General features: G+C 38.6%; 1 protein-coding gene across 1 annotated transcript; it reads left to right on the forward strand.

Moving 5' to 3' along the window:
* Window positions 1-11,684: 11,684 nt before the first annotated feature.
* Window positions 11,685-26,112, forward strand: LOC110692254 (replication protein A 32 kDa subunit B-like). The gene is made up of 10 exons (XM_021869250.1): window positions 11,685-12,016; window positions 12,158-12,268; window positions 12,381-12,478; window positions 12,567-12,608; window positions 13,102-13,179; window positions 23,639-23,717; window positions 23,799-23,885; window positions 23,983-24,056; window positions 25,593-25,661; window positions 25,778-26,112. Exons 1-10 carry the CDS (start codon window positions 11,915-11,917, stop codon window positions 25,860-25,862), a joined length of 825 nt encoding a protein of 274 aa, XP_021724942.1. The 5' UTR covers window positions 11,685-11,914; the 3' UTR covers window positions 25,863-26,112.
* Window positions 26,113-26,570: the final 458 nt, after the last annotated feature.

A 26,570-nucleotide genomic window follows, 5' to 3' on the forward strand; every position in this document is an offset into this window, starting at 1 on the left:
AATTCCCTTACCTTACATAATATAACATGTGCGTCAAAATATACTTAAAGAGTCGTGTATTGTATAGATATCCATATTCTAGCAATTAGAGGGGAGGATTGATAATTCTTATTTCTCCAACCATTAGGCCAACTTTAATTCTTAGTGAAATGGAACAAACAAGTGGAACAAAGATGCTATGCTCTTTTCACCTAAACTTATCTTATCCGGCTTGATTAGACCTGATGACGTACCCTAACACATGTTTGGACCTGATTACCCTTACACTTGATTGGACCTAATCAAGCCATGAAACTTATTTTTTACATATACATAATTTAATACACCAGAGGAAGATTATTTGAGAAAATTCTTCATCATGATCTGATCGAAAAGATTATTTATAAATTTATTGACATGTTTCAAAAAAAAAAAAAAAATCGAAAAGGTTATTTATAAAGTTATTGACATTTCATCACCTCTTTCATACTCAACGCATGCTTTGAAACTTCAATGAAAATTTCGTAATAAAAGTAACCTAATACATCCACTTATTTATGAATAGATAACTCTATCTAATTATAACTACTGCACTTCATATAAAAAAGACAAAGGTTTATAAAATTTCACATATTATTATAAGACCTCATGAAGAAGTTTACATCATCACAAAAGCTTATAATAGGAAAAGATCGAGTAAAACTAATATGCATTCGATCTATTTCAAGTGCATCACTAATTTAGATTAGTCTACTATACAATGTGCTAATATAGGGATCTAAACCTAAAGACTTATAAGTTTTGTTTTATTGATGTGAATGTCACATTCTCAATTTCACTCTTACTTATAAATTAATGACATGATATTTATAACGAGGATGATTGTTCAAGTTTAATTTTTAATAAGTTTTAAGTTCATGTTCAAACATTAACCTTAGTATATTCTCATCATAAATCATGTACTACTTATGTTTATTTAGAATAAGTATTATGCTGATCTACATATTCTTTTCATGTGTAATAAGTTAAAATATAAAAATAGTTTTTGGGGTTTAATTTTTTGTGTATTGATTCACAAACGAAAGGAATACAAGTTTAAATATACACAAACTTGCCTAAACAAGTCTCTGTAATCTCTCTCAGAATAATGGGGGATTTGATACTAATTGATACTAACCTAAAATATTTACAGACAAAATATTTCAGTATCCTAAAATATCCCACAGTATAATTTTTAACACCCCCCCTCAAGTTGGGTAGTAGGGTCTCCAACACCCAACTTGGACAAAGCTTCTTCATGTCTGAGCCGTGACAACCTTGGTCAAGATGTCTACCAAATTGATCTTCTGATCTCACAAATGGTAGGCTTATCACTTTTGCTTCTAAGCTGTCCTTGATGAAATGTCTGTCAATCTCCACATGTTTGGTTCGATCATGTTGAACCGGATTTTCTGATACACGGATTGTTGCCATATTATCATAGTACAACTTGTAGCTTCTCTTGGGTGCGTACCCTAGTTCAGACAATATTTTTATGAGCCATAGAACTTCAGTAATCCCCTTTGCTATGCCTCTAAACTCGGCCTCAGCACTGGACATCACAACCACCTTCTGTCGCTTACTTCTCCAAGTAACTAAATTCCCTCCGGCTAAGGTAAAGTACCCGGATGTGGATTTCCTACTATCTCGATATCCTCCCCAATCTGCATCAGTGAAGGCATGAAGATCCAAGTGACCATGTTTTTCAAACATGACCCCTCTTCTAGGTGTCCCCTTTAAATACCTCAAGATTCTGTAGACAGCTTCAAGATGTTGGCTTTGAGGTTTATGCATGAATCTGCTAACAACTCCTACTGCATAGGCTAAGTCTGGCCGAGTATGAGAGAGATAGATCAACTTTCCAACGAGTCTCTCGTATTGGGTTTGATCTACCAACTTTTCTCCTTCTATTGTTTGTAGCCCATGGTTCATCATCATTGGAGTGTCTATGGGTTTGCAGTCTAACATCCCTGCTTCTGTTAGGAGATCAAGAACATACTTCCTTTGAGAAATAAAGATACCTTTCTGTGATCTGAGTACTCTATCCCTAGGAAATATTTAAGGTTTCCAAGATCCTTCATAATTCTCGGAAAAGTTTCTCTTTCAGTTCATCTATTTCTTCTTTATCATCTCCAGTAATAATCATATCATCAACATAGATAATGAGGCAAGTAGTCAATTCTCCCCTTTTCTTTAAGAACAGGGTATGATCCGAGTTACTCTGTCGGTATCCGAATTTTTTCATTACTGAAGTGAATCTTCCAAACCATGCTCTTGGAGACTGCTTAAGACCATATAAAGCCTTCCGTAATCTGCATCCTTCTCCAGTTGAAAAACCTTGTGAGAAGCCTGGTGGAGTTTCCATGTACACTTCCTTAGAGAGATCCCCATGTAAGAAGGCATTTTTAACATCAAACTGGTGTAAAGGCCAGTCTTTGTTGGCAGCTATTGAGAATCATACTCTGATTGTGTTGAAGTTCGCAACTGGTGAGAAAGTTTCTGCATAATCTATCCCATATGTCTGAGTATATCCCTTGGCCACGAGTCTTGCTTTGTATTTTATCGTGAACACCCATCACTACTAGAAAACAGGCCATTTCCGACGGCAAAATTCCGTCGGAAACACCCTGAAATCCGTCGGAAAAGGCCGTTTCCGACGGAATTTCCGTCGGTACGGGTTGTCGGAAAACTTTTGTTGGAAAAACGGCCTTTTCCGTCGGAAAACACTGTTCCGACGGAATTTCCGACAAACTTTCATCTTCGGAAGAGGAATTCCGGTCACCGGAAAGTCCGCCGGAAACTTCCGACGAGAATTCCGTCGGAAATAGCATTAAAAAAAATTAAAAAAAAACCTAGCACCACCCCAACCACCCTATCCAGTCACCATACCTACCACCAGCCCACCCCCTACCCCCCTACCCACCCATACCCCTACCAGCCCACCCACCACCCCCACCACCAGCCCTAGCCTAAACCCACCCACCCACCTTACTTGAACCCACCCCCTTAACCCACCACCAGCCCACCCCCTGCCCCCCTACCCACCCCCCTGCCACCACCCTTAAACCGACACCACCAGCCCATCCCTTGCCACCCTCTGCCCCCCTACCCACCACCAGACCCACCACAATCCCACCCCAATACGAAACCAGACACCACCAACACAACCCACCGACACCACCCCACCACAACAGCCCACCCTACCCCACCACCACCAACACCACCACACACCACCACCATTCCAAAAATTCAGTAAAAACTGAAATTAACCCCAAAAAACCGAAAATTAACCCCAAAAATACAAAAATTAATACAACATAATAAAATTTTACCACACCAAAAAAAATAAAATCAGATCTACATATTAATCAGAATTTCAATAAAAAAATTTAACAAAAACGATAATTAACAAACGAAAATTTAAAGAAATAAATTAATATACAATTTTATTTTAAATTTTATGAACTAATATTACAATGCCATACCTAAATTACAAGATCTAAAAAAAAAAACCTTGAGAATGGTGCAGGGCCTCGCGACGGTGGTTGCTCGGTGCTGCTATGCTCAGTGATAGGCCGGTGCTATGGCCGGTGAGGGATGAGGAGAGAGAAGAGAAAAGGAGGAGGAGGAAAAGAAAAAGAACGAAAAGAGAGAAGAGAAAAGGAGCAGGAGGAAGGAGAAGAGAAATGAGGAGAGAGAGAGAGAGAGAGGAGAAGAGATGGAGGCGGGCAGAGAGAGAGAAAGAGAAGAGAGGAATGGGAAATAAAAGGGGGGGGGAAAACTGGGTTTTTGAAGAACTTTTAGGGTTAGTTTTTTTTTATTATTTTATTATATTCCGACGGAATATTCCGTCGGAAAATACTCTTCCGACGGAATATTCCGTCAGAAAATTCCGACGGATTTATTTCCCGCCGGAAAATAACTGTTTCGACGGAATATTCCGTCGGAAATTTCCGACGGATTTTATTTCCGTCGAAACATTACGGTTCTGACGAAAAAATCCGTCGGAAGGCCCATAAATTTCAACGGATTTTTATTCCGTAGGAAATCCGTCGTAAATTTCCGACGGAATAAAAATCCGTCGTAAATTGCCGACGGAAAACATGTTCGTCGGAAATCGGCCCGTTTCTAGTAGTGCATCTGCCTTGTATTTTATCGTGAACACCCATCTGCCTTATATTTTATCGTGAACACCCATCTGCATCCCACTAGTTTCTTTCCACTAGGTAGAATTCACTTTGCCCAGGTTTTGTTTTGGATAAGTGCATTAATTTCATCTTCCATTGATTTCTTCCAATGTTTGCAATTGAGAGCTTCTTTCGTCGTGGTGGGAATAGTTTCATAGTAGATTGCAGCATTATAGGCTTTGGCTACGTGAGATATATTTTCTTCATTTGGTTTGTTTACTGGATACTTGGACCTCTGTGCCTCAAAATTTGGGTCATACCGCTTTGGTGGAACACCCCTTGTGCTTCTGGGAGGCAACACATATTTCTCAATTTCCTGTTTATCTCCACATGGTGGCTCATGACAAGCACCTTCTCTTAGATTTTTAGAAGGTATATCTGTCTATGCAGATTCTTCCTCGGAGGGAATGTTAGTGGGCTCAGAATTAAGCCATGAATCAGGGGTACATACCTCATTTCTTGTCAGATCCTCAGACAAAGTGATGGTCGGATCTTCTTTGGTTGGCTGGACTGTAATGTGTTGTCAGTCGTCTCGGTGGCTTTGTTTATTTGTTCTTTCGGATCGGGATCATCCAACTCTGGATGTTAACCAACTTAGATCATCATCTGAATTCTCCCCCTGAGATCTAAGGTGGTGGTAGAAGTATTCAGTTTCAATAAAGTCACAATCCATGGTAGTGTAGAGTCAATTTGTGACAGGGTCGAAACACCGGTACCCCTTTTGATTTATCCCATATTCCACAAAGACACACTTGACAGCTCGGGGGGCCAATTTATTCCTACTGCGTTTAGGGAGGTGAACATACACAACACACCCAAAGACCCGGGGAGCTAATGAATGAGCAGTAGGAACACTAGTATGGGTTTTGAGAGTGTCTAAGGGTGTAGCAAAGTTAAGGCTTTTAGTTGGAAGGCGGTTGGTGAGATAATTGGTTGTGGCAATGGCTTCAGGCTAATAATGAGCAGGAACACGAGACTCAATCATCATGGCCCTAGGCATTTCAAGAAGGGTTCGGTTTTTTCTTTCAGCAACGCCATTTTGTTGTGGAGTATCAGGACAGGTGGTTTGATGATAAGGCCATTGTTATTGATAAAGGATTCTAGGTCAAGGTTTTTATATTCTCCCCCATTATCAGATCTGAGGATTCGGATTTGTGTCTGGAACTGTGTTTGGGCCATTTTAAAGAACGAGATAAAGGTATCATGTACATCAGATTTGTTTGAAATATACCCAACTCATCCTAGTACAATCATCAATAAAGGTAACACAATACAAGAATCCATGATCATTAAATTCGGGAGCAAGTCCCCAAACATCAGAGTGCATAAGAACAAAAGGAGATTCAGTTCTATTATTGCTACTAGGATAAATATGTTTATGACTCTTTGCCAAAATACAAGCCTCACAATTAAAGTTTATTTTGGAATTAGCAAGAGAAGGAAAAAGTTTTTTTAAATACCCTGGAGATGGATGACCTAATCTTTGATGCCATGTCTAGGGTTGGTGTTCAACCGATCCATGAGCAAGCGCTGCGCAGCCGTGGTGAGACATCTGATCAACATAACACAGTCCGTTTTCCTCAGTACCATGCCTATGATCTTCCCCGTCTGAGAATCCTGAACAATACAGCCAGTAGAATCCATTAGTACAGAACAATTTAATTCTTTGGTTAATTGGCTAATGGAAAGAAGTTTATGGGACAATTGGGGAATAAAAAGGCAATTGGGTAATTTAATTTTATCAGAAATATTAATCGAACCGGAACCTCTTATCCCAATTTGTTCCCCATTGGCTTTTTGAATGTGGCTTTTTATGGGTTTATTTATTTTTTCAAGATCGAAAATATCAAAGGTCATCGTATCAGTTGCCCCACAATAAAAAATACTTAAATCAGAATTACAATGAAGTCCAATGGGCTGATTTATGCTATTTAAATGGGAGTTTAAAGAGGAATTTAGAGGAGTGGGCTTTGACCCATTTCCGTGGGAATATAAAAGGAGGGTTAGGGTTTTGGTATCACCTTTACCTTCCTTTTTTTTTCATTCAAACCTGTTTTCTGGTTTAGAGAAGCGGCGGCCATGGCTCCCCCGATTTTGCCTTCCTTCATTTCTTCCTTTGTTTCGCCGCCGGAACTGTATGCAGTTGTCCCATTCTGTTTCAGATCTCCCTTCTTCTTCCTCTTCGACCACCATTCTGGGTAGCCGATTATTTTAAAGCAGCCCTCTGATGAGTGACATATATGTCACTCTTTGGGGTAGTGTTTAGGTCTCTTTCCTTCTATATTTCTTAGGTTTTTCTACCTCTTTTCTCCTCTTATGGCTTCTTTTTGTGTTGATGAAAATTATGCTTATTTGCGCTTGTTTTGATAATATTTATGCATTATTTTATCATCCCCATGCTCTCGTGATCTTTGCTATCTTTTGCAGGTTTCATGGTGGTCGTTAGCACGGTGGGAGGCCCCTTGGCCAAGTATGGAGGCATGGACAAAGGCAAGAGGAGCGAAAGGGAAGGAGAGGAAGCAAGAAGAGGAAGTGTAGGAGGAGGTGTGGCCGAACCTCTGAAAGGTTCGGTCGAACCAAGGTGTGGTCAAACTTTTGAAAAGTTTGACCGAACCTCCAAGGTGCAAAGGAGGCAGTTTCAAACCAGTTTTCAGCAATTTTGTAGGAGGGGTCGAACCTCAAATGTTCGACCAAACAAGGATCGGGGAGGTTCGACCGAACCTAACTAGAGTTCGACCGAACCTACCCTGAGTCTGATTGAACCTACCCAGAGTTCAGTCGGACCTTTTCCCGATCTCAGCCGACTTTGTACGGACTATTTAAGTTCCTTTTTAGATCGTTTTTGAGGGGAGATTAGAAAACAGTAGAATAGTTTTCAGCAAAAACTTTCTCTTAGTTAACACCTTAGTTCATTAAATTAGTTGATGATTTAGTTTGGAAACTCTCAAATTTAATCATTGTAGAAGCAAACTTCAAGGTTCATTCTCATATTTTCAGCATTTATTCAACATTTGAAGCTTCAATAGTAACTTCTTTCACTTGTCTCTACTTATTTTCTGATTTTATTTTGATATTGCAAGTCACTTGAATCTCTCTTTTTCTTGATAAATTGTTGTTGCATGTTAGTTTTATCCATAGTGAATCACTTTTCCCCAATTTTAGGATTACTTAGAATTCCAACTTGAAAGCTTTGCATGTTACTCAAAATGAATTGTGAGTAGTCCTCTTGGCTAGGGGTTGGGTGAAACTCAACCTAATGGTTAATTAAGTAAACTTGGGAGAAGTATTGATGTTTGATTTGTGATTAAATTGATTGTATGAGATTGCTTGTTAGTTCTTCATGATAGGAGTAGCTACCCTAGAATTTGGAGCTTGATGGCATGTTATGCTTAGTTTGACATAGAAATGTAAATTAAGTATGTCATTACTTATTGCAATTTGATTATGTATCTCCTATTGATAAGCTAATGAAGGATTTAAGGTGTGAGTTGTTTTCCTAATTGCATGAGGTTGGTCTTACATATAGTCCTTGTTATCTCTTGTCTCTATTTGCTCCCAATATGCTTGATTACCATAGTTGAGTGGATCCCACTCCCTAGTACTTTTAATTACTTGATTTAGAAAAATAGTTTGTTTGTCTACTTGACGAACCCCCAATCAACAAAAGTCTTCGAACTAGCTTGCGTATTAAGATCTTTAGCGATTATATCCCGTTCCCTGTGGACCGAACTCCTACTTATCATTGTGCTTGGTTTGTGAGATGTTTGCTTATAAATGTGTTTAAATGAGTGTGGAATGTGCGACCGTTCTAACGCCCATCACCCTCCTTTGTGTGTTTCGTCCCACCACAGTTGGTACACCTGAGGTTGGCCCGGTCATCATCTCGCCGAAACTGAGGTTTCTCAGTTTGACCTCTTGTAGCGAAACCACTTCCTATTCCCGATGATTCTGCTGATGAGGGTTTGTCGCCTGTCTTCATAATCCCCCGGCGAGAAATCTCTCGTCGGATTGTCGCATAGGCTGCTTCTACTCTGGGTAGGGGACCTGAGTTTAACAGATCTCTTCGATCTTTGTCCAGAGACTCATCGAGTCCCGCTAAAAATTGGTAGAGGCGGTTTTGCTGTGTTAAACGATTATACATCGTTTTTTCTTCTGGGCACTGCATTGGATTCGGTAGTCTCCGATCAATCTCTTTCCAGATTGAGGTAAGTTTGCTATAATATACCTCAATCGGATCTGGGCCTTGCTGTATTTTGTTTGCTTTAACCGTGAGGTTAAATATTTGCAAACTGTCTCTGCCGCTGCCATACATGGTTTTGATCCCCTTCCATAGATCTCTGGCTGTTGGATAGTCCAGAAATTGGTTTTGTAAATCCGAGTCATCATTTTCGATTATCAAGGAAATGACAATGGAATCACGTTGGGTCCATTTTGTATACTCGGGGTCATCTAGAGATGGTGGGGAGGCAGTGATATGGTTGAGCCTACCTCGCCCTCCAATACCGAGTTGTATTAATTTGGACCACTTCGTGTAATTTCCATGGTTCAATTTTTCTGAGATGTGAAGTGGTTGATTTATGGTTTTGATGGTGGTTTTATTGGTGTTTAACTGTGAAAACAGTTGCAATATATCCTCCATTGTAACTGGTTTTTGGACAATGGATTGGTTTTCAGTTTCCATGGTAGATGATGATGCCGAAGTTCTCCCGGTCGCGCGGAAAACGAACCTGGCTATGATACCAAGTTAATATATAAAAACAGTTTTGGGGTTTAATTTTCTGTGTATTGATTCACAAACGAAGGGAATACAAGTTTAAATATAAACAAACTTGCCTAAACAAGTCCCATTAATCTCTCCAAGAATAATGGGAGATTTGATACTAACCTAAAATATTTACAGACAAAATATTTAAGTATCCTAAAATATCCCATAGAATAATTTCTAACATAATACTGCTTGGTTTTGTATGATTACGTTAATACACACTATTGTCCTTTTATATTTATATCAAATAAACATCTACGTGTTCCATATTCATATAAAACAATTGTAATTTCATTTCCATTAACACTATAACCTATAGTAATCAAGAGATTGAAGCCTTGAAGGTCAAATATCACGTGTCACATGCTTACTAGAATCACCACTATTACCCTTAGTCTTTTGCATGCAGTCTACTAGAATCACCACCCGTTAGACTCTAGTCAATGCTCCCCGAAGTACTTAGCAAGGCTAAGTTGTGATGCTTCAGAGTTTAAGTGTGGAAACATTAAGGGAACAAGTAAGAAAGCAAGTGAGAAAGTATTAGAGGGAGAGATTTCTTAAAGGATGCTTTGTATTGCTTGAGAGATTTTATAATTTTGTGAATGATGCAAAAATGAGGGGGAGACTCCCTATTTATAGAGCTCCCAAGAATGCCTAGAAACTCCCTCTCTAGATCCTTTTAACCTCCTCAAATGGAAGGTCCTAGAGCTAACCTCTCTAGAGACTTCTATACAATTTTTTTATGTACAACCATTATGTACAAGTTTCCGGATAATTCTACATGATTCTACTTAGACAATATACAAGATTGCCCTACAAAGTTCTAGAGTTTCCGGACGTCTTCCGAACCTTGTAGTGCAATTTGGACATTTGTGGGCCCTATCTCCAAAAACTGACTTCACCATGATCTTCATTAGGGCTCAAATTTTACTTCATTTAGACAGCTAAAACATAATGAAGGTGTTATAGCAAAATAAATATTCAACATTGAAGATATAGACAATAGGAAGAATGATGTCAATATCTTGTAGGTCAAACACAAGTTTACAAAGGCAATGCCTACAAAATTCAAGAGTCGCTATTTTGTTTGATAAAATCAATCTTGTGTGAAAATGTTCATATATGTGAGAAAATAAACACATACTTCCTCCATTCTTTTCTACTTGACCTGTTTCTTTTATCACGCTTGTCAATGCTAAAATTTAACGATCAATAACTTTAAATCTCCATTAGTAAAATTTAAAAAGTTATATATTATGATAGTACTTGTTAAGATGAATTTAAAAACATTCCACATAAATATGTTTTTCCTTATATATAATTCACAAAAGACGGTCAAAGGAGGGGTGGTGAATAGTGTAAAAGTCAAAGGGGGTCAAGTAAAAAAGAATGGAGGAAGTATGATATATGTTTTTTTTTGTTAAGTAAGATGAACTCTTCTATCGGACTTAAACCTTTCAATGATCAACCCGGTTGACTTTATAGCCTAAACACTTTGAGAGTAGGGGGGAAGAGTAAGGGTAAGGGAAATCCCTACCCTCAAAGTATCCCCTAGTGGGGTTTGAACCCCCAATTTCAAGGTTAAAATACTCAATCCTTACCACTAGCCAGTAGCCACGCTTTGCTTGTACTTCCTCTGTTTCTTTTTATTTGCAACACTTCTCATTTCACGCTTGTCAATGCAAAATTTCAATCACAAATATCTTTAGTTGGTACCAATAATTAAAACTTACTTACAGTATAAAAATTGTATATTACTCCATAAAAATTGTACTTCGTATGAAAACATAAATCAACACGAATCTATCAAGACCCCACATGACTACATTTTTCCTCAACTATTAATCATTACTGTAAAATTGATCAAAGTACTAACTTTGTAAATAATGTCAAAATCAAAGTGTTTCAAATAAAGAGAAACAGAGGAAGTACATGCTTCCCTACCTTATAACAAAACTTTTATGAATAGTGCATGGACATTTATATCCCTAAAGATGTTCTTTTACATGTTTGCCTCAATTTAATTTCAAAAGCCAACTTGAATCCCATGATTAATTATTTGTAAATAAAAAGTTGTGTTTATTTCAATATTTAAAGCCATCTTTTACTCTCTTTATTTCTTATTGTTTTTTCTATTTGGAATTTATATAATAATATTATAATATACGGAGCACAAAAAAAAATGCTTCCTCCGTTTCCTTATAGTTGACACGTTTCTTTAGTCACGTTTACCAATGTACAAATTCAACTATTAATATATTTAATTGACGATAAACAAAATTATAAAAAATTGATATTTTAAAAATATATATCGTAACGAATCTAATAAGATATCACATGACTATGATTTCATTGCGTATGAATCACAAAATACGGTCAAGAAAAGTGTGTGAATAGTGTTAAAGTAAAAATGTGTCAACTAAAAAAACAGAGGCCGGAAGTATTATGAAGTATATTCTAGAACTCGTTATTTTTTAATCATTTCTCGCTAAATTAAAGTAGCTCTACTAAAGTTTCGAACATCGTAAAATAGCACAAAATCTAACACATTTATCGCCTACATGCAAATAGGCATAATAAAATTTCATGTAAACAATATACATCATAAATAACTTAAATGTCACAGATAATAATTCTTCTCAAATGGCTAACCATATTGAGTGCGTTGGAATCCTTAATTACACAAAAAAATTTGTGTCAACCATCTTATACAAATCTTGCATAACACATTAACACGAGTTGAAGGGTTTTGTAGTGTTGGGCAAGCCCAAAACTTCCCTCTTCAAAGAAGGCGGGAAATGCTAATTTCACTCTCACTCACTCACACATATACAGTTGCAAAAACCTCTCATTTTCTCTCTCCTCCATTTAATCAAATTAATTTTTCTAGGGTTTTAAATTCTTGAATCATTTCCAGAATTCAATTTTTCCGATCACGACAATAATGTATTCCGGCCAATTCGACGGCAACGCCGCCTTCTCCGGCGGCGGTTTCATGCCTTCTCAAGCTACTCAGTCTGCCGACCCATCTTATACTACTTCCAAAGTACTCTCTCTTTCATTTCCTTAATTTTGTTGAATTCAATTTTATGCTAATTTTTGTCTTCAATTTTGATGTTAATTGATGTAAAATTGGGATTTTTGATTAATTAGGGTTTTTGTTTGAATCAATTGATGTTTGTTACAGACTCGTGATGCTCAGGCATTAGTGCCGTTGACAGTGAAGCAGATAAACGAAGCGCTTTTAGCTTCAAATGACATTAACAATTTTTTTGTTGATGGTGTTGATGTTAACAATGTATGTTGTTCTTTTTATTGATTATTTTGTTGAAAGTTTTTGAATTTTGGTGCTATTGTTGCAATTTTGAGTTCAATAATGAGTGTTAAGGTGGGAAAATTTGTTGATTTAGGTGACGCTTATTGGGCTGGTGTTTAACAAGACTGAAAGGGTTACTGATGTCGGTTTTGCCCTCGATGATGGAACTGGGAGGATTAATGTTCACAGATGGTGAGGTTTTGATTAAAATGCTGTTCGAGTTTTGACATGTATTACAATATGATTTAAATTTTAAGGATTTGTTTCTGTGGCTTTATAGGGTTAATGAACCTTACGACACGAAGGAAATGGAAAAGATTACGTGAGTTACTTGAACTTTTAAATCTTGCTGGTGTTGCTGCATTATTTTTGCATTAGGATTCTAGATTATGAGAGGTCAAATGAGTTTTTTAATTGACATGCAGATACTGATTGTAATTTGCGTAGCATTCTTACCATCTTATGAAGCTTGAAACATTTTTCTTAATTAATTCGGTTGTCCTGAAATTTTGTTTTATGCATTCGAGTTATGCATATATTGATATATGCTGCATAAGTGTGAGAAGTTATTGTGACAGTCAAAACAATCTACATGTTCCATTTTGCTGTTCTATTTACAAAGTGTTACAAAAGCTTGAACCATTCTCTTTGGAGGTATGATTGTATAGTATTTCCAACTTTGTAGGAATATTTATTTTGAAAAATGGTTTTGGATCTAGCTTCCTGATTGATGTTTTCTTTCTGTTATGTGATAATGACATTGGTTTGTGTAACATAATAGGTTGTTGAAGTCCCCTTTTTCTTTTTGATAACAGGGATGGCATGTATGTACGTATTTATGCAAACTTGAAAGGGTTTCAAGGTAAAAAGCAATTGATGGCCTTTTCTGTCAGGTATGCTTGTATAAAATTCTTATTGTTTATTTTTTCATTAAAAATGAAATAACTGGAACTTGTATGCAAAGAACCGGTAAACTGGATACTTATTTTTTTGTCATTCTGGTTTGAGTTAGCTTGATACTTCATATATTGTGTGATTACATTTGTCTTCCATAGACAGTACAACGATGTCTATAATTTTCAAGACATATCTTTGAGTTGCAGTTCTCATTTCTGCTCATCTTTTTGACAGTTTGAGAGGGTTTTCTGGTATTTCGTGGGGTAGTAGTATGTGAGGGTGAGATAGAGGCTATAGAGATAGATGAAAAGATAATATGGTGGAGAAGGGAGTATAGTGGTCAGATTTCTAGCGGAATCTCTCGGTTTGCTGGAAAGTTATGTTAATCCAGCTCAGTGATGTATATATGTTATTTTGTGGTGAACCATGAGTCATCTTGGGGACAGTTAACAGACAGATGAAGTTGTAAATGATGAAAAATGAATTTAGCTCATGAGATTTTGTGTATGTTAGTCTCCCCTCTAGTTTTTGCTGAAAGAGATTTATACATGGTTTGATGGAAGGTTGAGACATAATGAATCTTGTCTCCCGTGTCCAAATTATTTTGACATGTTAAGTATTTAGGTTATCGGTGCTTACCTTATATCAAAATTAATAGAATTGAAAGTGTGGTTTGCCTTTTTGACTTATTTCCTCAAGAAATTAAATTTGGAATCATGTGCTTTAAGCATTGATATTGAGTGGAAGTAACATTTGGACTAGTTCTGAGATGTTTTGGATACATATTTAGGTTTTGAAGTGATCAAATTCTACATTTGGATATCTATGTTATTTTTCTTTGAAGCTTTCAGCGAGGCATGTACACTTTTATTTTGGAACGCTGGTAAATTCATCTATTTGGTTGAAATTGGTTCATGTATAGACTTACTGGTTACTGCACAGGTACTGGTGTGCTTTTTTTTTTTTTTTTCCCACTGCTTTTACAATATACTCCGTATAGTGCAAGAAGTGGATTCAATGATTCATTGCTGCACTTAGGATCTCATATCTTCATAGTCATAGTATCTAGAAACAGATTCTCATGGATCAGTTATCTCTTCTCGAAAGGTTACAGTGCTGGAGTGTTTTCAGTGATTATCCAGAGGTACAAATGATGCTCGACTATGATGGTATTTGATGATGTTTGGTTTTTGGATTACGTCTTTGCCTCCGTACTGTATACCTCCTGTAATCCTGTATTACTGGGCCTCTTTCCAGCTGCTAGACTTTCTGATACAATTGAAAATATGAACAATTACAATTTAGAACTAAAATGTATTTGAAAATTAATAAAATAAATACGGGTCCGTCCTTAACTATAATCCCCCATGTCTCATTTTTCTGCGTTCAAGCATCTTGATTCAATGGTAATTTGGTTTAGCTTCTCTTTTTTTGAATTCTTACATAAATGGATTCAGCCTAATTATTTTCAGTGCTAAGGGATACTAACTTCACACTTTGCAGCAAATTCGTCTGATGACTGAGCATCAGTATGTTTTAGAATTAAAAGTTTCTTAGAGCTTCCCTAGGGTCAAAACTCTAAATTAAAGTCTTTTTGTCCAGGTTCTGTCATTTTGGGGCTTTCTTCTTGCATTTTTTAGTTCAATTGTCTAGCTCAGTTTCAAATTTAAAGACACAACCGCACATAAATGGATTCAGCCTAATTATTTTCAGTGCTAAGGGATACTAACTTTACACTTTGCAGTAAATTCATCTGATGACTGCGCATCAGTATGTTTTAGAATTAAAAGTTTCTTAGAGATTCCCTAGGGTCAAAACTCTACATTAAAGTCTTTTTGTCCAGGTTCTGATCATTTTGGGGCTTTCTTCTTGCAATATTTAGTTCAATTGTCTAGCTCAGTTTCAAATTAAAAGACACAACTGCACAAAGCTTGAGAGAATTGAGACTTGCACTTGTTGAAGTCATGCTGTTGGTTTAAGATTTCAGTTAAGATTAGTACAATAGATCATCAAACTCTCAGTCCTTAGGCTGATCTTTTAGCTTGTTCATTAAGGTAATGCCGTCACAGAAACAAGTTGATCTTAGACCTATAATCATTTAGTTGCTGACAGTTTTAAGCGCTGGCTGAGGCTGCAGTTTGTCAATGTGCCTGCAATTATTTTTCTCAATGATATATCTTTTGTGGGGTATGCACAGGAGGTGTTGGTATTTGTAATCTAGGTGCAAACTGCTGTAATAGTCAAATTCGAGCTCTTTTGGGTTAACCTTCACGACTGAAGAATTTCTTTAATATATTAGGTATTGGTTGATGATAGCAATATGATAAACGCTAACTTAGTGCTCCAAAAATTGTTGGAATTAGGAAATTAATTAAATCTAGTCATTGCTTTATAATTAAAGGCTAAGTACTTTGGTAGGCATTAACAAAGGAGGGTGTATTATGCAATTATGATGCAAGGATATATAGATGTGTGAGAAGGAATGTTAATTTGGTGCAGAAGTGTTAAAGAGTTTTTTTAATTACCATTAGGTTGCACCAATTTTCATTAAGTTCTATTTCTATCTTTGCACAATGATGTATGAGTTGACAGTTTTTACACTATGAGATGCCTTGTCATATGTTTTTGTAGATGAACTTGTTCTTATGGAAGGATTTAGAGCAAGTACTAGTGATAATTAATCTTTGTATCGTGGGAAGTAGGGTTGGAAGCTCATGAGTAGTGACTTAAGGTTGGACTTGAGATGAAGTAAATGGTATATTTAGGGTGTGAGTTGTACAGATGAGGATTTTGATTTCAATATTGTGAAACAAGGTGGGAGAGAACTGCTTATCAGTGGTTTACCTAGATGTTTTTGCTCAACTAGATTGGAAAGGAGCATTTAGAATAAAGTTTGACCACAATCAGCAACTTTGCTAGACAGATATGTTGGGCTCTTTAGGAAGATCATTTTGGAAGATAAAGGTGACGAAAATAAAATTTTGAAAGGTTGATGTGTAGTAAATTCTAGTAATACAAGAAGAGTTAGAATTTATTATGAAATTATTCTATTTAGAGTTGGAGTGATAGTTGTCTAAAAGTAGGTGAAAGCAAATAGATTGTGGTGTATGATATTGTGCTAACAATAACATGGCTCTGATGCAAATATAGGAAAGTGAAGATAATTGAGATGGAAGCATTGAGTCTTTGGATTGTATTGTATTGGACTAGAATGGGTGAAGGATCTGTGTGAGGAACTCATGGAGTCATGGGTATGACACCTTTGTATATGTAGCTTAATATTGCATTATTGCTGCATAATAATGTTTTTTGATTTATTTGGACTTTTAGGTAATGAATCTTTTGTGTTGTTGACTTTTTGGGTTGATTTAAAGGGTGAAGACTTTGAATCAGGGATGGCAGCGGGTTGGATATTGATCGGATTATGCATAATCCTACTTCTACCCTATAAGCTGTCAGATTTCTGATTTGCCTCTAACTCCGACATCCGACTCCAATAATACTACTATGATCCGACTAAAAATCCCACCATCTAACTCCGATCTGACTCTCTGACTCTAACTCTGACGTTCAATATTATTTTGACCCAATTATCAATAGCCAATGTTGACCTATAAAACTATAAATTGAATGATTACAAATATAAGTACATAAAATGTCGTAGTCGAATCAGATAAGTTGGATTCTAAGTAGAAATCGACTCCTCGGAGTAGGGTTTTATCTAAAAAAAAAGTCGTACTTGGACTTCTTTTTATTTTTTTTTTCCTCATATTAGGCTCGGATTTTTTTTCTTCGGATCGGATTGGACCAGGGTCGGATACGGATTAAATTGCCATCCTAGTTTGAAGTCTGAACTAACTGAAGCCTTTTTTTTTTCGGCCATGACCGTATTATACTATTTCCAAAAAATACTAGACTTCTGTTGGCACAGCTGGATTATACCTAAGTGACCTATTTGACATGTCTATTTTTTAAATTTGATTCTTTCACTGCTAGGTCGGTGGCAAGCTGGTGAGTTATGTCTATGATTCATGGAACATACATACAAAAATGCCAAAATTATTGGTACAAAACATAGTCTAAATGACTGAGATTTGCAGAACCATTTTTGCAAATTATAGATTTATAGGCCTCAAGAATGAAAAGAAAAACAAATTCTTAACTGATGGCTTGAAATACCGTATTTGATATATGTCATTTCTAACTCCCATATAGATCTGGGAAAACCTTGATGTACAGTCAACGAGTAGGAAAGAAATTTTGGGGCGAGCTGACTTTAACTTCTGTCCTCTTTAATTAGTGTTAAAGTTTAAAAGGCTGGAGAGAGATAAAGAAGAGGCAAGGGATTACATAGGGCCCATAGCATTTTATCCTTTTATGTTACCGTCACTTAACTTCTAGCCTTAATTTTGTCTAGTCAATTTGAACAATTGCCACCTTTGGGGCTTTGTCCTCATATGTTGAAGAACAGATTGTATGTGTTTCTTTTCATTTGAGCTGTAGCATTTTCTGCTGCTTCTGTGCTCTAAATTGCCTCACAACTCATTATGCTTTGCTGCTTTTGTGAGGTGCGGAGGTGCCTTGTTATGGACTGATTTGGGTGATTATGAATTTATGCTACCTCAATGTAATTTTAGAGGAAAGATTGGGAGTGTGTGATTGAATTCAAGTCAAAAGATTACAAGGGATAGTTAATAGCTTGAGGCTATTAGTCTCTATGAGTAACTTGAGGTTACCAAGCTCTTCCTAAGTCTAATCATCAAAAGCATACCCTCTCTTCCTCCCCCCTTTCCTATATATTACAAATTACTACTTAGAGAGTTGACTACAAAAAGTAGATCTCTGCTTTTCATTGCTACTTGGCTTTTACTACTAAAAGAACAAACAACTACTGTAATTCTCTAATTGTCTAATTTACTACTAATGGCTGCATCACATGTTTGCCTTGGTTGTTGTTGCTTAGTGGTTGTTGTTGCCTTGCTGCCCCTTGAACCTCCTTGCATAAGTCCGGATGGTTGGAGCCATTGGGCTTGGGCCGCTTGGGTCCATTACATTACCCCTCCCTTGAAGATCCACCTTGTCCTCAAGGTGGAAGGATGGAAAACACTCCATAATGGCTGCCTATTCTCCCACGTAGCCTCGAAACTTGGCAGACCCTTCCATTGCACCAGAACTTCGACCTTGTTACCCCCCTTTTGACGGATATCTAGCAGCACCTCCGGCTCAACCAACTCCATATCCGAAGTCAGCTGCTCTGTCACTGTCGGGCTCACTGGACCTTCTTGGACAGCCCTCTTCAATTGCGAAATGTGAAAAACAGGATGAATTTTACATGTAGATGGAAGCTCTAACTTTTATGCTACCTTGCCAATGCGTTAGAGTATCTTAAATGGCCCATAATAATAAGCTGCGAGCTTCTTGAAGGGACGTTTGGCCAATGACTTTTGACGGTATGGTTGCAGTTTCAAAAATACTTCATCACCTATTTCAAACTCACCCTCCCTTCTCTTCTTGTCTGAATAGCCCTTCATGACCTGCTGCGCTTTTGCCAAATTGACCCTTAGTTCTTCCAACACTCAATCTCTCTCTTTAAGCCAATCCTCCAAGCTATCCACCAGGGTGTGCCCCCTGCCCAAACGCAGCAACTTCGGTGGTTCCCTGTCATACACCACTCGAAATGGGGACATTTTCGTGGTGGTGTGTGGTGAAATATTATTGGAGAACTCAGCCCATGACAGCCACTTCGCCCACTCTCGTGGCTGCCCCGCAACAAAACACCGCAAATAAGACTCCAAACACTTGTTCACAATCTCCGTTTGCCCATCAGTTTGTGGGTGGTATGATGTACTTCGCTTCAAGTATGTCCCATGAAGGCGAAAAAGCTCCCTCCAAAACACACTCATAAAAACTCGATCTCGATCCGACACAATCGTGCTTGGAAAACCATGAAACTTCACAATGTCACGAATGAATAATTCTGCCACCTTAAGAGCATTAAAAGGATGTTTCAATCCAATGAAATGAGCATACTTTGACAATCGATCTACCACCACTAGCACCGCATCAACCCCTTTTGAAAGTGGCAGCCCTTCAGTGAAGTCCATTGAGATATCTTCCCAAATAGCTTCAGGAATTGGCAGAGGATGCAAAAGACCCAAAGGGCTGCGTTGGTCAGCCTTGCTTCGTTGACAAACCACACATTTTCTCACATAATTCCCAACATCCTTCCTCATCCTGCCCCAAAACCATTCGGCTGCTACTCTCAAATATGTCTTGACCTCTCCCTTGTGACCCCCACTCGGTGTGTTGTGGTACTCATGCAAGATGACCGGTATAAATCGAGAGGATTTCGGTAGCACCAGCCTACCCTTGTACATAATACGCTTCCCTTCCATCGTAAAGCCCTGAGGTCCTTCACCCCTACTCTGCTGGACACTTTGCAGCTATCTATCCCCCTCCAATTCTTGCTCTAGCTCACCCCAATCCACCATTTGTGAGCAATTTAAACTTGCTAATTGCCCCATTGCTGCCCCCTTGTGGGATAAGGCATCCGCCACTCTATTAGATGCACCGGGCTTGTATTGCACTTCGAAATCAAACTCGAAAAGTTTCCTCATCCATTTTTGGTAATCTCCCCCCACCTCTCGTTGTTGCGTGATGTACCTCAAGCTTTGTTGGTTGGTGCGAACCACAAAGTACCTACCCATCAAATAGTGTCTGCATTTGAGGATAGCAAGGCATATGGCCATTAATTCCTTCTCATATATAGACTTGTCTTGAGCCCTCACTCCTAATAGCTTGCTAAAATAAGCTATGGGTCGCCCCTCTTGCATCAAAACAACCCCTAACCCGAACCCGGAAGCATCGGCTTCTACCACAAACTCCTTCCCAAAATCCGGCATGGCAAGCACCGGAGCCGTAGTCGTGGCTCTCTTGAGCCTATTAAAGGCTTCGGTTGCTTCATGGGACCACCTAAAATTGTCCTTGACTTGTTAAGTTTAGGGACTAGCAATTTGGGCATAATGACACAAACTTCCTATAATACCTGGTTAGTCCAAGGAAACCCCTCAACTCTCTCAAATTTTTTGGAACTTCCTAATCAAGCACGGCGTTCAGCTTTTCACCATCCATTGACACCCCCTTCTCCGAAATAATATGTCCCAAATACGCCACCTCTACTCTTCCAAACTCGCACTTCTTGTTTCCATACAACCTATGCTCCTTTAGCTTTGCCCCTGAAGTGTCCTTGATGCTCACCCTCACTCCGACTATAGACAAGAATGTCGTCAAAGAACAGAAGTACAAACTTGCGTAAGTAAGGCCGAAATATATTGTTCATCAACGATTGGAAAGTAGCCGAAGCATTTGTGAGCCCAAAAGGCATCACAAGGAACTCGTAGTGACCCTCATGGGTCCTAAATGCGGTCTTGTGAATGTCTTCGGGTTTGACCCGAATTTGGTGGTAGCCCGACTTGGGGTATTTGTCCGGCATCGTTTCCTTGTTGAGGGCGCGGTAATCCACACAAAACCGCCACGAACCATCCTTCTTCTTCACAAGGAGCACCGGACTCGAAAAACAGCTAGTAGATAAGAGTGGTTATGCCGATGTTCAACATCTCTTGGATGAGTTTTTCAATCTCATCCTTTTGTATTTGCGGGTACCGGTATGGCTGCACACTCACGGGGTTGCTTCCCGTCTTAGTGTAATAGCGTGCTCATGGCCTCGGTTCGGAGGAAGCCCCTCCGGCATGTCGAAAACATCATCATATAACTGTAAAACATCCAATAAAATTTGGGGTTAGATGCTTCTCCGCCACTTCCCTCTCCACTTGATTAATTTCAACAAGCACTCCACTTCCTGCTTTGCTAATCAGCATGGCTTTTAAGGAAACTTGTGATTTTTCCACAGCGGGTCCCCCACCAGCATTACCGGAACTCCAGTGACAGTGAACTTCATCACGTGGGTGCACCAATTAGTAGTCACAACCCCCAACTTGTGCCACTACACCCCCAAAATAAGCTCAGCCGAACCGAGGCTTAATGGAAGAAAATTTTCCACAATTGTCAATCCTGTTGCTAATTTCACCCTTACACCATGGCATACTCCCTTTCCCTGCACCACGTCACCATTGCCCAGTGACAAACCAAATTCGCCTCCCTCGTCCACTGGAATCTGCAGCTCTTTTATCACCGCGGTGGCGAGGAAATTATGTGTCGCCCCGAGATCCACCATCACCACTACTTCTCTTCCGCGCACCACCCCCTTCAATTTCCTGGTTTTTGGGTTCGAAATTCCCACCACGGAGCACAGGGATACTCCGATCGGTGGTTCATCCTCACCGGTTTATTCCCCATCGAACGCCCCACCATCTTCTATCTCCACCTCTTCACCTTGATTTCCGACCACCATTAGAACGCTCAATTTCTTTCTCTTGCATCTATGGCCTACCCCCCACTGTTCGTCACACTGGAAGCAAGCAGAGACCCTTAGCTCTCCGTTCTTGGTACTCTAATTCGGTGAGTCTTCAAGTGTTGCCTGACGCGCTTTCTAGGTGGATGGATTTGCTGTTGCCTTAGTCATGTTAACTCAGGGTTGGTCCAATTTCTTGATGGGCCACTTTGATTAGGCAGCCATAAGTGCTAATCAAACCCGAACCACTTGCCTTGCTGCTACCCCCGCTGAGTTTTGTGAAGTTTGGGCTGCCAAATTTCAGAGGTCTAAACAACATTTTCTTCCCAAGTTTGACCCGATTTTTCTCTTTGATCCAACCCGCCATCTCCATAGCCCGCACCAGATTGGGCGGATTCAGTAATCTCAACTCGGTTTTAATCTCTCCTTCCAAACTGTTAATAAACTGACCAGCGTCGATATTTCGCGACCGTGCCTTCTTGAAACACTGCCAACCACTGCTCGTGCAAGGTGCTTGAGTGGGACGGTCTGAATTTGTTGAGTACGATCCGACTAGCCATAGAACGACCGCCGCTTTTGCTCCCATTGGAACAGTGGTCGCTCCGTCCATCGCGACTACCGCCGCCTTCATCTTCTCCCTCTCCGTCAAGTGGTAGAATTCGAAGTACATTTCAGCACGCATGGTCCAATTATCCGGAGGCATCTCCAATTTTCGATGTTTCTAGTGGCCACTGCCACCGCCACCGCCTTCATCGTCACCTCCTTTCCAACCACCGCAGCGCCATCCTCTATTCTCAGGTGGGCGCCAGTCCTGCGCCTCGTATGGTCTTCCCCCCACCGGTGTTTGAACTCGTTCTTCCTTGTGCACCGGACTATTTTCGCCCTCCAGTGGAAACACCGGCAGATTAAATGGTTGTTGGGCTTGAGTCCACTTCGCCACCTTCAATTCTTCTTGCAGCTTAGTGATCTTGGCTTGGTCTATGGCGCCTTTTGTATTAACGTTGACCCGGAAGCGGTCTATGTGACCCTCCAGTCTGGTGGTCGTGGCTTCCATCATGTCTTCCATCTTTTTCCTTTCTTCCTCCATGGCGGTCTTCACCGCTGCTGCCACCACTCTTGTGAGTGTGTCTTCTTGCGGTTGCAGCTTTCCCTCAATGGCCGCTATCTGAGTTTTCAAGCAAGTGAGTGTCTCCTCCACGGCGTTCAGTCACTGCTCCGTGTTTGCCTCCATGATTGAACTGATCTGATACCAAGTTTGTTATGGACTGATTTGGGTGATGATGAATTTATGCTACCTGAATGTAATTTTAGAGGAAAGATTGGGAGTGTTTGATTGAATTTCAAGTCAAAAGATTACAAGGGATAGTTAATAGCTTGAGGCTATTAGTCTCTATGAGTAACTTGAGGTTACCAAGCTCTTCCAAAGTCTAATCATCAAAAGCATACCCTTTCTCTTTCTCCCCCCTTTCCTATATATTACAAATTACTACTAAAAGAGTTGACTACAAAAAGTAGATCTCTCCTTTTCATTGCTACTTGGCTTTTACTACTAAAAGAACAAACAACTAATCCTCTAATTGTCTAATTTACTACTAATGGCTGCATCACATGTTTGCCTTGGTTGTTGTTGCTTGCTTGTTGTTGCTTAGTTGTTGTTGTTGCCTTGCTGCCCCTTGAACCTCCTTGCGTAAGTCCGGATGGTTGGAGCCATTGGGCTTGGGCCGCTTGGGTTCATTACATGCCTTTAAAAAAATAATGAAAAAATTTTAAAATTTGCATTTTGCTTTGTTCAACTCTGTTAGTACCTCTTTATTTTGTACTTTTTTTATTGGGTGAAGAGTGGGTGGTGGATTGGGCCATTGATTCCTGATGTTAAAAGGTGCATGGCAAGTCTCAAGCACCAGGCTTTTGAATAATTTTATTTGTACATAACAATTTCCTTATTTTTCATTAAGGGTTTTATGATTGCTATTTGATCTGTTGATCTCATCATGCTTTCTGAAGTCTGAATCCTTGATTAATTTGTGGTGTTTCTGTAATTGCAGACCTGTAACTGACTTCAATGAACTTACTTATCACTACCTAGAGTGCATGTATGTTCACACGTACAGTACCAAATTGCAGGTAATGACGTAATATATACATTGTTTCTAAGGTTGTATGAGTACACTTGTATTTTTACTCATTTCTGTGCTCTCATTGCAGGCAACTGGTGTTCCTGCTGATCCTCAAATGATGTCTTCGGTAAATGGTACTCCCATCAGAGGATACCAGGGTACCCAGCAGAATCAAGTATATTTCAGTGTCACTGGATAGTCTGATCTTTGTGGTATTTTTTTTTTTTTTTATTTAGTTTACTTCTAAGTTTCTTCTATTTGTTGTGCCACAGTTTCCTGGACAGTTTTCCGAATTAATGGATGTTGACCAAATGGTGATGGAGTATCTGCAGCAACCTGCTTGCCTGTGAGTTCAACTTGGAATTTAGCTACCTTTTCTTTATCCTTCCATATTGTCATTATTTCAACTATTGCCTACTTCACCTTTGCTGTTTAATTATATGCTGCTTTTCACCCTTTTATTCTGTCTGTGTTGTTGTGTAAAACTGTATCTAAGTGTGACTGAAAGGGGCAGAATGGCCTGACTAAGATTTAAAAAGCAAGCAAAGGGAGTTTTTGAAAAAAGTAGATACCAATATTGTTTTATGTACTACCAGTCTTTCAATGGACATTTTGGACAAAGGGCATTGACAATAGCCCTACACAGTCAAAAGTATTTATAAGCATTCCAGTTATCAATCAATCAAAGCCTTAATCCCATAAGTGGGGTCGGGTGGTCGGCTACATGAAACAAATTTGATTATTCCGTGTAGTCATCGACAAAAATCTTCCTCCTCCATCCTTTACAATCCAATGCCTCATCCTCAAGCAAATGGTGTTAAATAGTGTTAAAAGCTTGGGAGACTGGCTTTCTAGGAAGGATGTTCTCCCAAGCTTAACATCATGTTTTACTGGTGTTGGTTGCATATCCATGAACAATCTCTTCTATTGCACACAAATAAGCAATATGTATAGCACATAAACCAAACACACCGGTGACTACATAACAAGCTAGCTAAGGAATATACATCATTTGGAATAGAAATGCATCTATGTAACTTCCTGTAGCCGCTGCTGAAAATATCTCTGAGTGGACTTTGCCTTTCCATTTGCAATGCATATAGCATTTATACACTGCTGAAATACTATTTTGTTTGTTTTCAGCAACACTTAATCGATTACATTCGCAAAGCATATTTTAGCAACCATGCTTTTGCCTCAATTAGAATTTCAATACCGTGCCGTCAAGGTGGTTTGGACATCCCATTCTCTAAGAATCAGCTGTATGGGTGCAGGATGGCTGCAAAAAGATTAGGTTGTCTTCATATCAATCGTTACAGAAGGAACTGAGCACTATGAGAAGTTTTTTTAATACTTAGCTTGCTTTGTAAAGCTATCCTCATAAGATTATTTTTAATGTCTGGAGAAGATGTTCAGAAGAAATATTGCCTTGTTCATCGAAGTAATGTGGTCCTTCCAGTGTGGTTTGTTGACAATTATAGAGGAATCTTGAATGTGATACCAAAATTGACATTCAAGGTTGATATTTCTTCTTGAAAGCGCAGTGTGGTCTAATTTTACATGTGTATTTAGAGAATTTGTGCTCCAATTAGTGCTTGATTAGCAATTTATATTAAGGCATAAGAACATCATGTTATGATGTTATCTGAGCTTCAGGATGTTGCTCCTGCCAATGAATTTGTAGCTGGAATGTGCAGTAGAGTCCAAGTACATCATGTCTTCTAATTTATGCTTCTTTACTATATTTTCTGATGAAATGTCATTTCCAGAATTCTGTGTGATAGAATATCGGCAGCCGGTAGGATTTAACCTGCCTTGTCAATATTCATGTTTGTATTTGACTTGTCTGTGGCTGATCCATTGATACTTTTCTTCGTTTCAGGGCACAGGAAAAAGGGGTGCATGTTAAAGAGCTCATGCAGCGACTAAATCTTCCACTTGATAAGATCATGTATTGAGCTCTTTGTCTTTTGCCTATATTTTCGTTTTTGCTATGTACAGAAAATGTGATTTGCCGCCCCTGTAAAATTTCTAACATATACATCTTACATAATGGGCAACTGACAGGGGATCAATAAAGGCTCTCGAGGTTGAAGGTTTTGTCTACTCAACTGTTGATGATGAACACTACAAATCAACTGGAAATGCTTGATATCCCTGTATGCTCACACTAGAAGGGGGTTCTAACAGTCTGAAGGGTTCGGGTTTATCCTTTTTTTTATCTGCATATCGCCTTGTAAATTTTTGTTGTTGATCAGAGAGAACTTTCTTACCTATTTTAGTTCAAGGTTAGCAAGTTGTAAAAATGGATATGGGAAAAAAGTGTACTTATAGTCGAGCTTTCGGTATGATGATAAACACTGCTAGTTCTATATTATTCACCTACACATGTTTTTCCTTAACGGTTGGTATCTCTGCAAGGGTGTTTCTGAATGTTGATGCTTGATACTTGTTCATGATGTTTGTGTTGCAGCATCAATGATCGCATGGGATTGATGCAAAATATATTTCTTAAAAGGTAACTAATTTAATAGTGAATGAAATAATGCATTACTGTATTAGCAAGATTATAAGTGTACATCATTTTTCATTGGTGAGAATTGGATTATAATATGAAAAACTTGTTTTTAAACAATTTCTTTTAACATACGTTGTATTACTTCGTATGATAGTTTTCCATTGAAATATCAAGAGTCGAGCAAAAACCAATACTCCGTTCACAGAGTAGCATAGTTGAAATGTATTAATCATTCTTGTAACTTAATTATTATTCTAAATCCATTATTATTTCAACATGTCTAGTTTAAGAGAAGATTGTCCTAATTTTGTATAATTTTCCTTCTTTAAAAAGTGATCAATT

The sequence above is a fragment of the Chenopodium quinoa genome, unplaced genomic scaffold (assembly GCF_001683475.1).
Source record: "Chenopodium quinoa cultivar QQ74 unplaced genomic scaffold, ASM168347v1, whole genome shotgun sequence".
NCBI classification, from domain to species: Eukaryota; Viridiplantae; Streptophyta; class Magnoliopsida; order Caryophyllales; family Amaranthaceae; genus Chenopodium; species Chenopodium quinoa.

What these genes read in the sequence shown, in the direction of transcription:
- LOC110692254 (XM_021869250.1), top strand. Translation starts at nt 11,915, where the DNA reads ATGTATTCCGGCCAATTCGACGGCAACGCCGCCTTCTCCGGCGGCGGT. An exon ending in CGTACAGTACCAAATTGCAG is followed by an intron (nt 23,718 to 23,798) that starts GTAATGACGTAA and finishes CTCTCATTGCAG; the next exon opens with GCAACTGGTGTTCCTGCTGA. An exon ending in CTGCAGCAACCTGCTTGCCT is followed by an intron (nt 24,057 to 25,592) that starts GTGAGTTCAACT and finishes TCTTCGTTTCAG; the next exon opens with GGCACAGGAAAAAGGGGTGC.